This window comes from Dermacentor variabilis, chromosome 7, assembly GCF_050947875.1.
Source record: "Dermacentor variabilis isolate Ectoservices chromosome 7, ASM5094787v1, whole genome shotgun sequence".
NCBI lineage: Eukaryota > Metazoa > Arthropoda > Arachnida > Ixodida > Ixodidae > Dermacentor > Dermacentor variabilis.
Window position 1 is genome coordinate 168,374,867 of NC_134574.1, and position 14,034 is coordinate 168,388,900.

General features: G+C 50.4%; 1 protein-coding gene across 4 annotated transcripts in view; it reads right to left on the reverse strand.

The window, feature by feature from the left end:
* Positions 1–14,034, reverse strand: part of Reph (Regulator of eph expression) — a 153,468-nt gene that overhangs the window by 70,415 nt on the left and 69,019 nt on the right. For all 4 annotated transcript variants that reach the window (XM_075700260.1, XM_075700263.1, XM_075700261.1 and 1 more), the window contains one exon: positions 9,120–9,638. In XM_075700260.1, coding sequence (XP_075556375.1) covers positions 9,120–9,638 — 519 coding nt within the window. The remainder of the gene's footprint in view (positions 1–9,119; positions 9,639–14,034) is intronic.

Here is a 14,034-nt window from a genome sequence, read left to right on the forward strand (position 1 = left end):
GGTGTTACGGCACTGTCATGTCGATAGCTCAGCGGGCCACCTCGACGTCAGGCGCACCTGGGGGAAAGTTCGCCGCCGTTACATCTGGCCCAAGATGTTTTGCCACGTTAACCAGTATGTCATCTCCTGCTCTGACTGCCAGAAAGAGCCGCTCGCCCCCAGAAAGCCAGCCAGTATCGCCTCCTTTGTGACTTCCAAAAATGAGCCGCTACTTCAGGTGGGCCAAGGAACTCAACGCGAAGCCCAGGACGCCCCGAAAGTGGCCCACCGAACAGAGCCTCCTCAGATTTTGCTCGAGCAAACCGGCAAAAAACGCGACGCTTTTAATGTTGCGCGATTAGAACCGTGCCACGTCAGACAGTGCTCGGATAATGACGACGCGGACGACGAGTCTGTTGACGGACATCGAGAGGAGGTGTGTGATCCAAGTGGTGCTGTGCGGGAGTGCGATTTGAATGGTGGTGTGCGCGAGTGCGGTTCGCGTAGTGATCGTGTGTACGAGACAGAGCCTTGTGAAAGAGTGCGCGTCGTAGAAGACTCGGACGATGGGACTGAACTTTACTCCGACTGGAAGACATTCCACAACGAGGCCGATCCGAGAACTATCACTGCTTACGACACAGATACTGATGTGTATCACAACGCAAGCGAATAACCTTCATTGTTAATTTTATTGTGTAGCGCGCGCGAATGAACTTTGGTGTTACTTTTCTTGTGCACTTTGTTTCCAATTTGTTAAAAACGTGTTTGTTTGTTTGTTTGTTTTGTTTTACGTGATGCTAAATCTTCCTTACGGATACTTCAGTTCTTTATATGAATCCATAATGTGCGCGTTTAACTTCTTGAGCCATGTTTTATTTTGCAGTAATGATTTGTAACGAGTGGGACACTCTTTTTCGTAGGGGGGAGGTGTCGCGAAGACAGTGTAACGCGGCCCTCTTTGCTGTCTTTCGGGGAATTTTGGGGGCCCCTTGACGCGGGGCTAACACCTTTGTACACAAATGACCTCGACGGCGCCGCGGACAGTGCTGCCGCGCGGCCGCCGCGCCTGACGTCGCACCTGCACATGTCGCGTCGTCTTCCCACGCTCGGCTGTCAAAAGCTGATCAGTTATGGTCAGAGTGCTTTTGTGTAGGGAGTGTTGACGCGACGATTTCTTGACCCCTTGAACTCTGCCGCTTATTGGATGATGTCGGCTTGCCTGATTGGTCGGAGTAACGAAGTAGCCCATTGGTGGAGAAAAGTGTCTCTTGGATGCTGGGGAAACTTATTTAAGGAATAGTTTGGGGTAGTTGAGGGTGAGCAAGTAGACCGCAGCAGACACGGCGCAACTTCACCAGGGGAGACCAGGCCGGTCAGGCAGGCCGACGACGACGGGTATGACATCGTTTTGATTGTAGATATTTTTGTACAGTTTAAACTTACGGCAAATGCCAAGGGAATAAATCCAGTTGTTCAAATGCTACTCTCGTCGTCGTACCTGCGGATTTGGACTTTCCCCTGCCAGAGCTCATCCCCATTCTTCTTCCGTCTCCCTGGTGAGTTGATGCGTCAGATATCTCACGGCTGCGTCACTTCGCTACAATATATTCGGCGACGCTTTGGTCGCGAGCACATGCGGTGTGCTGCAGCCGCTGTTCGCAGAGACACGCCAATCGTTCGGTGGCAGGTGCATATCCATGTAATATCCATGACGCCTTCCGTGTAATAATTGCGTCGTACTTGGCGGCATCACAGTGTGCCACTTAATTTTTCATTGAATCGCGCGACGAACACACGTATTTTTTAATCATATAGGACACTATTTTGGGCCGCTAGCGGGAGCAGTAAGATAAACCTTTTCGTAGCGTTCCCTGCGAGTATGAAACGAAGTTCAAGGACTATAGTGGTCGACAGTCCGCCAGCAATAGGACAATGGAACTAGATGTGATACCAACAAGGATAGGATGGAACGAGCTCTCCCTTTTAAAGGTGCACATGGCCTTTCCTTATGAAGGGAACGCTCGCCGGTACATAACACCACGGGTATAGTACGAGAGGAATGCATCAAGTGCACCCCCAGCGGGATTGAAATAAGACCGATTTCTTCCATTACTTCCAGATGTGCCTTACCAGAGCTGCAGGAAAGGCGCATTACCGGAGCTGCAGCGAAGAAATGATGTTCACCCCGGCACTGAACCTTAGAAAACCGAGGCGTTCTATGGAATAGAATGCTTCGTGCCGGTGGCCACTACAGGAGCCGCCTAAAGGCACGTATAACAAATGCAAATAAATACGAGACTTGCCAGGAAAAATAAAAGTATAGCACGTGCATACAAACACGCGGCAGCGCGCAATATGCGGTAATCTCTTTTTAGCCGATAGGCCCTGGAGCCCACCCATTTGCACAACAATCACAACAATAGAAGAAAAAAATCTTTATGGGGCGAAGGTCACCGCACACAAAGGGGACACCCATTTCAAGTACAGTAAAAGAGGGTCTCTTCGCAGGGCCAACATTTCCCGATCTAGGGCCAATGCGGCCCCATCGTTGAGTATATACTGGCACCGGCTCCTGTTCAGCTACACATCGGACTTGCCATTGACTTAGGGCGGTGCATAAGACAAGCGCCGAACTTACACCCGATCTTTATTTCGCGTGTGCGCGCAATTTATTCATGATGAAGGCTAACACCGACAGCCACAGGCACGGCCACCCGCCGCACGTACCACTCAGACACAGACGTTTTCTACACATACCGGCAAGAGACCTGTCAAGACGGAAGCCCGCGCAAGACAGTCTGGAAGGGAAGAAAACGAAACAGAACACGTGGAGCGTTCTTGAAAAGGCGGCAGGTCACGCCCGCCGTGTGAGGTCTTCAGCAGCAGAAGCAAGTCTCGCATGGAGGTGTACACACGCTGTATACTGTACGCGTGGCCCCGGCTGGCGCAGCCGTTAAAAATCGAGCGGCACCACAAAGAAGCAGCAGTTTCCAGTCTCGTCAAGAGAGAAACGCCGGGCTCTAATGAGTCGCCCGCGCCAAGCCATCAAAGCGTTCGCGCGAGTAGCACTAGGCGACGCGGGCGTCATCTAAGGGTAAACACGCACGAACGTCGTTGCAATCATCGAACGGGCCTCGTCAAGGAGATTAGAGAGAGCCCGAGTGAGTCCCGGAGAGAAAGGGGGAGATGGCGACAAAAGCAGCATGCAAACTTGTATATCTGCAGCGACGCCAGCCTCCGCGACTAGCTCACCGACGAAGAAACGGTGAACGGAAAAGCAAAGGAAAGAAAGCAAAAACGAAAAAAGAAGGGAGGCTTGAACAAGGAGGAACAACACGGCGTCCCAGCAGGAAGTCAAGAAAACACACATGCAGCGGTGGCAAGCGAAGAAAAGATGCGATACACGAAACCGATAGGGAGAGGAGGATGACCCTTCTTTGAGACACCATACACATGTACGAGGAACGCACACCCGCGCACGCATATACACGGCCTTACGCCAGAAGCGGACGTGTCGAAGGAGTCTTCACGGCCGTGGAAGTGTTCCAAAACGGCAGCAGCGCCGGTGTCTATAATGACTCGCCATGCCGCCTCTTGCAGAGTGCCGGCGTACAGCATACACACCGAACGGAAGGCCTGGGTTGGTGTTCTCGCCATTCAAGTTCCACCGTGTCTTTAGTTTTGGCCCAATCAGAGGGAGCGCGTGCCTGCACCACGGCAGCGGGCCAACTGTCAGCTCCAGTCATGTCCTCGAATTCAGCCGCGCTACAATACTAGACCGTAGAATTAAATCAGAAAGGGCGTAAACGAAATATAAGTCGACCATGCTGAATTCGACGACATGCCGCAATTTTATGGATTGCAGAACAGCAATACTTCTTGAGCTACCGCGGCAACTGAGCCGCGGTAGCTCAACTGGGAGAGAACCGCACGCGTAATGCGTAGGTTGTGGAGTCGTTCCCCACCTGCGGCAAGTTGATTTTTCATCCACTTTCATTTCCATTAATTTATCATTTCTTTAACTCGTTTAGTAAGTAAAAGTAATTTCCCCTGTGTTGTCCTTCGTGTCAATGTTTGTTGACTTCTTCTGACATGGTTAATAAAAATCGAGCCCCCCGGTTCACCCCATTTTTTTCTCGTTTAGCACTGTCCCAGACATATAATTCAGTGCCAATGTTTATTTTATCGTAGATCAGTTTTACGTTTCTTCCATCTTTCCTCATGTCAATCGCGCTATCCCAAAGATACCTTCGAACTTCTCTAGTGGCGGCCGAGAAGTCTTCCGAGATCGAGGCGCTCTTTTCCTTTAATCTGTAGCAGTTTCTCAAAACAGAAACTTTCTTACGAAGGTCAAACAGTTTCAAAATTACAGGGCGTGATTTGTTGGTATGCCGTTGGTCAATTCTATGAATACGCTCTACGGAGGATTCTGCAGTAATAATTGCTCGAATATCGCTCATACGCTCATTTGCATATTTCTCCTGCCTTCAATATAGAATAGCCACCGTGACACACGACAGAAACATAGAAAGATCTTTAAAGAGCCAGATATCCTAGTTTTACTGGAGCGAAAGCGTGAGCCTGGATTGCAGAGCTTCCTACGCCACTGTTAATTTATTTGTTCTCTTTCCGTATTTACTTCTTTTCACAAGCTATACTTGTCGAATAAGGTCCCGTGATTGAGCCTTCGGGTTAAGTATTACGGCACACGTGCCCGCATGCACCTACATATCGCGTGCGCTAGTTCCGGTCGCTGGTAGCACGCCAGGTGTCTCTGCCAGAACGAACTAACCAACCAACTAAAAAAAAAAAAAAAAAGACGCAAGGAGCCTAAGTGCAGCTTTTCTGCTTTGTTTCTATTCGCTCAAGGATTCTTTACTCTCCCGCCATCGGACGACCGACGTAGCTACGGCCTGATTAACACACGGAAGAAATAAAAAAAAGTGTTCAGAAACGCCAACGCCTTTGCCCGATTCCCTCGCTGCGAAAAAGGCGGGAGGAAGGCCCACATGTGCTTCAAGGCAAGAGGCATCGACTAGCATGAAGCCAGGTCAGCAATACGTGAGCAGGTGACCAAGCTTACGTTTCCAACTGCCTTCTTCGACACGCTTTGCAGGCCGGCCACGTTAAGTATTCTCTGATTAAACTGCTCCACAGCGCAAGCGCTGATAAGGGGATTAGCTGGCCCTAAATAACTGCGTGCCTTGCGGGGAAAGCACTCAGGAAGGAAGGAACTGCCGGAATTGACAGAAAGACAGGGAGGTTAGCCAGCTCTCAGACCGGCTGGTTACCCTGTGTAGGGGAAAGGGGGTAAGGGGAAGTAATGAAAAAAAAAAACACACACACACAGTAAGGCACCCATATCTCAGACTGATTTCAGAGCGCGAGGGAGTAATGGGCCAAGCAAGCGGAAATGAAGATGAGCAATCTTCAACGCGGGCTTAGTCGGTCTATACTACAAGGCCTAAATCAGCGCAAATAGCCACAATAGAGAAAAAACTCGAAATACAGCGACATCCGCGCTGGCTGTACTAGTATACTAAACTATGTCCGCAAGCTGCTGTTCCCGCTGGTTCATGTACCTCGCACTTCGGCCAAAGCTATTCGTTTAGCCCCCCCATCCCTCCCCACCCCGCCGAAAAAAAAAAAACGAAATAAGAAAGGCTCGTGGTAAGATATCATTCAATATTCATCCAATGCTGTGAGCTTAAGGAGGAGTACGGATGAAACAGCTGAAACACTTGGCAGCACTTTTACCTAAAATTGACAACAAATACCATATGTATAAGCGCAGAAATAGTCCCCTAAGAAAGGAACCATTCCGGAAGGCCGCGTAGCGGCTATAAATGCTTAGCATAACGCGTCAATAATTCTTGCTTCGAGAAGTCGAGTGAGTGAAAAGAAGACGTAAGAAGGAAGGAAAAACACCAACATAAAAACTCGACGCGGCCACCTCTCAGACTGCCGAGTTGACAGCGGCCATCTTTTAGACATTCCACCGCCGAACAGTGTAAGGTTGCAGCGACGCGGGGAAGCCCATAGACAAAACTGCGAAAAAGACCTTCACGCGCATGATTTGCGAGACAGGAGTGCGAGGACGTTGAGAGCGAGCTCGAGAAGGAAGCACGTGATTAGCACGACAGAGAGAAGATATAGGCAAACGACGTCCGGCGTAACGAGAGAGGAGCGATATAATACCGGCATCCTGTCAAGAGCGCAGTTAGAGGAGTTACCGCCAATGCAGATGACGGCACGACGCGAGATAAAGACATTGAAGCGAACGCTGATGCATGGAAAATAGAAATACAATAAGGTTAGACCCGCTGTACATCGCTATTCTTAGAGGAAAGTCTCGGGAGCCTTCGGAGATGCAAACGGCTCTGTGATGACAGAAAATGAGATCATATTTAATCACCGTTGTGTTGCGCTGTGGCAGACACGGTGATTTTGAACCACGAACCATAGTCTTTTTTTTTACTGCGTTGCTTGTTCGAGCGGTATCGGAGGAACAACTGGCGAGGATTTTGCGATCGCCTCTCAGGCACATTGAGCACAGCAAAAACGTGGTCGATTCTTCGCTCACTCACAGATCCCATTACAACAAAGGGGAAAACATTTCAACAGTTGCACATCCTAATGCACGAGTACAGGGACGATGTCTCGACACTCCTCAGAGAGCTAGAGAAGCATTTCATACCCCGCCGCAGTACCCTGACTATCCTTATGTAGGCGAGGCGAACGAATTGCTCGGTGCAGACATCACATCTGACGAGGTGCCGGTGGTCCTACAAGACCTACGCCGCAACACGGCACCGGGAGCCGACCACATCCGATTCGCCACCCTTCGTAACCTCAGTGACGCGGATATTAACCACCTCACCCATATCTTCAATGATTGCTGGCGCAAGGGCATGCTTCCCCAAGCATGGCGACACGCCGACATCACACTGATCCCCAAACCGGGCAAACCTGTTAAGGTTGAAAACTTACGACCCATCTCCCTAACATCCTGCATTGGTAAGCTCATGGAGCATGTACTCTTGCGGCGTCTGCAGCCCTTCCTCGGAGAAAAATCATTCTTTTCTAACTCTCAATTCGGATATCGGACTCATCTGTCTGCCAAAGATGTGCTTTTACAATTGCGGGAGGAAGTCATAGGACCTCCGTCGTCCGCCCAAACGAGAGCACTCACATAGCCTTAGACCTAAAAGGGGCATTCGATAATGTTGAACATGACCTCATCCTTCGCAATGTTGCACATTCACACTGTGGAATTCGTATGTACAACTATATCCGCGCATTTCTTCGAGATCGCACAGCCACCGTAGGAATAGGACCGCATCGATCCGGTACAATTCGCCTTGTAGGACGTGGGACACCCCAGGGCTCAGTTCTTTCCCCTACTCTATTCAATATTGCGCTCGCAGGGCTCCCCCGGCGACTCGACCAGATCCCTGATGTCGCCCACGCTATTTGTGCGGACGACATTACTATCTGGTCGACACGGGGTTCCAACGGAGTCATTCAGGACCGACTGCAGCAAGCAGTCGATACAGTTTCCGAGTACGCGAGAAAATGCGGCTTAAGATGTGCTCCGGAAAAGTCGGAGCTCATAATCATTCGCCCCTGGAGTCGTTCCTCCACTCCCCCTATCACTGTGCACGTGGATGGCACACCGATACCACAAGTTAATCGTGCTCGTATCCTCGGCCTACACGTCCAAGCGGATGGCAGGTCAAACTACACTGTTTCCCTTCTATCCAGACTGATTGAGCAAATTCTGGCCATGATCCGGAGGGTCTCCAACAGGCGCTCGGGCCTTCGAGAAGAGGACCTGCTACGCTTGGTGGAGACATGCGTGATCAGCCGCCTTACATACTATCTCCAATTTCAGCGGTTGACTTCGCATAGACGCAATGATTCGCAAAGCGACGAAGCTGGCCCATGGCCTCCCGAACTATACTTCCACACAGCGTCTCCTTAACTTAGGGACACATAACACACTAGGCGAGCTGCTAGAGGCACATTGGGTCAGCCATCGCCAGCGCCTCCTACTCACTCCTACTGGCCGCCATCTTCACACACGGCTAGGATACTCTGTCCCACCCCTTGAGTCTGAAACCCGCCCAACGATCTTGTCGTCAGCGATACGCCAAGCACTAAGTATTCATCCATTGCTACGTAATATGCACCCCGAGCATGACAAAGGGCGGCGCAAAGCCCGTGTACGATACATTGGTCGCATGTTTGCAAGCATCCCGGAAACACATACTTTATACACGGACACATCACGCACTCAAGAGGGCTATACCTCGGTAGTTTTGGATGGCACCGAATCCCTGAGAGACTGCTGCAATGCGCGGAACAAATGCCGCTTACGGAGAAATTCTCGGTGTTGCTCTTGCAATTCGATACCCCATCCGTGTTCCTGGGGAAGTGTATATATTGACGGACTCGCAACAGGCATGCCGGGCGTTCCTATCAGGACATGGCATCCCGAGAGCGGCGCACCAAATTCTCAAACAGATCCCGCAAAATACACCAACCACACCTCCCCGCATCCACTTACTCTGGACCCCTGGTCATACCTCGCTGCCGGGTAACGAACGCGCACATACGGTTGCCCGAGAAATTTCCCTACGGGCGACTCGGCGTGGTGAGGCGACTAATTCAGAGTGGGGGGATCCCTTGCTCCGTTACAAAGACATACTCCGTCATTATACACGCATTCGTCGCACCCACGCCGCACCACCGCCGTCCTTCTCGCGGGAGGAAGCAGTGGCATTACGCCATTTACAAACCGCAACTTTTCCAAATCTTTTCTCTCTCAATAAATTATACCCACACTGTTATGCAGATCGTTGCCCTGGCTGTGCCACAATCTTCCACGTCACGATTGAGTGCACTGCAAACCTCTTTCCTCCCTTGCCAACTCTCCTTTACCCCCTACGCAACAAAGAGCTGTGGGACGATGCCCTCCGCGACGGACCTCCCGAGGTCGTCCAAGCTGTGATACAACGGGCTCGAAACATCGCCGGAATCATCTTAGGGACCCTGGACTGAGGGTTCCTCCCACACTGCTCTCGCCTTCAAATATTATCAATAAAGATGTTTTACTCTCTTTCTCTCGAGCTCACCTCGGGCGCGGCGCTGGTTAGCCTGCGACCACTTGCGCTTCTCGGCCGAGCCGGCGCGGTTGTTGATGACCTCGAGCTCTTCCTCGGAGCTGTGCTGCTCCAGGTTTGGGTCGCTGTCGCTGGGCAGCGCCGAGTCCAAGAGCACGGGGCTGCCGCCCATGACGACGCTGGGCGCAACCGCGTGACAGCAAGGCTGCTGCTGGCGTCCAGCGGCCGCGTTCGTGGCCGTGAGCAGCGCCGTCACAACTGCGGGTCCCGAGAGCGGCTCGGAGTGGTGGTGCGGCTGGTGCTGTGTCTGAAGGTGGTGGTGGTGGTGGTGATGGTGGTGGTGGTGGTGCTGCTGCTGCTGCGGCAGCACACGCCGCCTGTCGGCGGACTTGTTGTTCGGCTGCTGAGGCTCCGGCTGCAGCTGGTGCTGGCGAAAGCTTGTCGTGTGTTGGCAGAGTACGGCCGCCGACCGCCGGCGGCTAGGCGAGTGGCCGCCGCTGCCATCTTCCAACTGGATGCTCTGCTCCATGTCTGCGAAGAAGGAAAGGAAAACAACGACGTCAATGCCACGTTGCCTCGGGAGTTTGTCAGCATGCGCATAACGTCCTCTCGCAACAAGTGAGACCAACGCCGCATTTTTCTCTAATCGACCACTCCGGCGGCGATAGATGTGTTCACCTCTGAGCAGAGGGAATGCCAGCGAACAAAACGAAACGGAAAGCTAATGACCATGGAGTCGAATGTAGCTACGGCGCCGGACTTACAACTGACTTTATCTCGGTTGTCTTCAGCAGACCGAACGGCACGGCACAGACGTAGCAGTTGTCATAGTCATAACACGTAATAATCTAATATGATTCCTCATTTCTGAAATGTTAAGCTCTTTGCTTATCAGGATCGGCGACGGCACACTCACACATTTTGTCAGAGCCCAGCTTTCTGATACAGAAAGCTTCCAGAATTTATGTTTCCTGTTGGGTCGTCGCTTTCCTAATAAATGACATGTTTCTATCCTGAAGTGTCAAATCACACTCCTTGCAATGCAATGGCAGATTACCATCCGTGCCTGTAGGCTACCCGATAATGCCAAACCAGTACCTACATGGCACGGCCTGGGCAATCTGTCATTGCAATGCGCGCAGTGCGGTTACATACCGCATACCAGAAACGCGTCAATTAATGGGAAAGTCACACGCGTTTTAACGACTTTCTTGAAAACAACGGACGTGAGTAGACGCTTATAGACAGCCTCGGCTACTGTGCGCGTGAGCTCTCTCTCCTTTTGCTATCTCTCTCTTTCAATTCCTCATCCCGTTTCACCCGCGCAGGGCTGCCAATTGAACGTCCGCCTGGTTAACCTCCCTGCCTTTCCCTGTGGCCTATGCTGGCCTATGCTGTGACCTATGGCAATGCTGGCAAAGCACGGCATGTATGGCACGTGGTTGTAGGCGTCATTGCCACCCATGTGCAGCGCACTTACATTGTCCCAGCCAGCACTTGCATGCTGGAGTGCTTGCATAATGAGAGTCATACATCGACGTCTTCTATTTAACAGTGAACCACACTGTGCGCTTATAGCATCAGCGGCGACTAGCCATGACAAAATATTAGACACAGATGCGTGAGCTCGCGTGTTTTTGTCCGTCCGTCGTTCTGTTTTCGCTGTACGAAACCAGCGCGGAAGCGAGAGGCGCCGTGCGGTGTGCTCGCAATCAATCACTGTCATCTAAGCCTGTTATAACGCAAGTGCAGCAGTACGACTGGCGGCGTTACTATATATTTCATCGCGATCCTGCCGACTATTTGATTAGCGCTGGCTGCTTTCAGCTGCGAATTGGACCGCCAGGCCCGGCAACAAGCAAACTGCGCAACGTCCGGCTGCGTCGCGCTGCCGCCAGTGACTCCAAAGCGCACCGGTGTTTTCTCCGTGACAAGTGGGTTTCACGATACATTTTCTTTTTTATTCTATCTCTCTCTCTGAGCGTGCACAACGAAGAGCAGCTGCCGACAGTGTGACAGATTAGGCAAGACTGTGAAACCACATGGCCGAGAAAAAAAAAAATACTAAATAGTATGCAGGAACTGTCAATTACCGAGCCAGTACATGTGCGAGCTACAAATAGCCCACCTTTCTGACCCTGATCGCGAGGCGGTACACCTGGCACCACGGAAATTTTGTAGAAAGCTGGAGATTGTCGGTCTTTCCGTGCAGGTAACCGAACGTAGAATAACATACCACTTCGATATAACGAAACGCACGGCTGTAAAGTATGTTGTAAACGAACGATTTTACAAGAAATTCCAAAACGTGAAAGCTAATGAAACCACCGTTCTAACCAATCAATATCAGTGACTCAAATATAGTGCGAAAAAAAAAAAACGCGGAGAGCTAATCACGGGATAATGTAGCCGAGACAGTGCCGCGGCAAACAAACTGCATAACCAAGACGCATGGCAGATGAAGTACGCTTAAAGCTGACCACCGCCCACTGGATGATTAAAGGCACATGTCATTGCCTAGCCCCGCAGAATAGAAACGAAAGATCAGCATCACAATGGCGGAAGCATCACTACTTCAATAATAAACACGTGCGTGCGCGTAAACACACAAACACACAACCCAAGAACGAATCGACGGCTAACATTAAGGAAGAGCGGGGTGGTTCTATCAAACCGGAAGGGAATCAAATTACGTACGAGACGCGAAAGATTCTCCGAAACGTGCAGATCAAACCCGTGGGCGGCGCTTCGATCAAAGAGAGAGAGAGAGAGAGAGAGAGAGAGAGAGAGAAATAAAAAGATCTAAAACCTCAGCACAGTTCTCTCGGTAGAGGCGATGTCGTGATCGTTGCGGCAGAATAATTGAGAAAAAAGAAAAGAAACGAATGTCCAAGGAAGTGAAACAAAGGGCAAAACTATAAAAGAAAAATATAAGAAGAAGCATTAGGAGTGAGAGGTTGGGCGGCAGAATAAAAGGCAGCGTGGCGGGATGATGAGTGGAACGGACCTCGTAAAGCCCGAAGCAGCAATCGCAACAACTCTGTTCCGCTAAATGCGTGCAACACTGCGAAAGAAGCCTACCCAGCGTTTATTGCGCCAGTAATACTGCCAACACATTCAACGCGCACTCCCGTGAAGGCATGCACAACCTAGCCCAGCGAGGAGCAATGTTACGTCATTGTGCCTGTGTTTCTGCATCGTCTGCTCGCCGTTCTTGCGACTGTACATATACAGTCTAGAGAGAGAGAGAGAGAGAGAGACAGAGAGAGACGACATATACACGAGAGCTTAAGAAGCTTTAGCTCGGGCCCAACTCCGATGCCGCCTTCTTTTTTGCAAAACAAGGGTTTCACAAAAGTCCTAGTCACATATTAGTGGTATATTGAGATCCTTGTTTAATACATAAATTTCGCCCGTTTTAGATGCTGTATTAGATACAATTGACAGGATTGTGGTATCATTGTTCCGTGGTGACGTACAGAGTTGTGAACGTGATAGTTTCGTTTTCTGGAAATTTGCGATTTTTAACAATCTTTATTAAATGTGACGGATTAGATCGGAAATTTGCTACAAACAGTCACTAGATTGTAATTTTTTCTTTTAAATGAAACAGTGACAGTGACAGTGACAAGAACTTTATTAGAGTGTCCTGAGGAACAAGTCTAATCAAATTTAGTGCAGTAGTTGCCGAGAAAAACGATTTTTTCTCGCGTATTTAGACAGGGGCCCCCAAGCTGAAGCTTCTTAAGCAGCGCGCATGTAGACAAAACAAGAGCGTATACGACGAAGGTTGTACGGGGAACCGCACACGCACGCTCCCGAGCGTTGTAGCGTATGGCGCATACAAGTGCCACGCACACGCAAACAGCTGAGAGCAAAAGAGCACGTATAGTAGAAGATGCCGAGTGGTCGAGCGCGCAAACGCACAAGTGTGCCGCATAACAAACCGGCGCCGAACTTGGGGAAACTGAACCAGCGAAAGAGCGAAGGAAGTCCGACGCGACTCGCGCGCACGTGAAGAAAGAAAACGAGGTACAGAAAAGAACGAAGGGAAACGGAATGTTGCTGTTTATCGACGGAACGAAAGAGGATACAAGCGGAGACGGCCGCAAGATGGCCAGAACGTTGGAATACGGGAATGCAACTGAGGAAGAGAGAGAGAAAAGGCTCACGCACGCAGAGAAGGTTGTGAACATAAAAAAAAAAGAAGATTAGAGACTATAAACCGAGAAGTGCATGTAGTGGAAGGAGCTGGGCACAACCACAATCGCGGCGAAGCACACACACACACACACACACACACACACACACACACACACACACACACACACACACACACACACACACACACATATATATATATATATATATATATATATATATATATATATATATATATATATGATTATAAAAAGACAGCGGCGAAAGCGAACTAGAGCAAAGCGGGCCAGCAAGCTCCAACGAGGGCGGTGCCACGACATCATTAAACGCGAGCGCCACTTTCCCCTATCCTACTCCCCGAAGTTGGCTCGAGTTTTATTACGTTACCGCGTTAGTTTGCTTCTTTCTGGGGCGGTGCTTTCTTTAGTGGAGAAGGATGGGGGCTGCGAAGAAGAAGAAGCAGGATGCGATAGAAGGGCGCAGCGGGCACACAACCAAGGGAGAACGCTGGTGAGCACGCAGGACGGCCGAAAAGAGAGAAAGAAACAAAGAAAGCCGCGCGAAGTGCGACCGCTCGTACGGCTAGCTGTTTCGGGTGAATTACCCGACCAAGCCTAGCGGAACGAGAAGAGAGGCAGCTCACACTCCGAACGAGACAAAAGCCGCGCGCACGAAAAGGGCAAAAGAAAAAAAATTGAGAGAAACGGAAAGCACGCGAAAACTAGAAAAAATATGCTGGCTCTCCCGTAACCGCAAGTAGATGTAA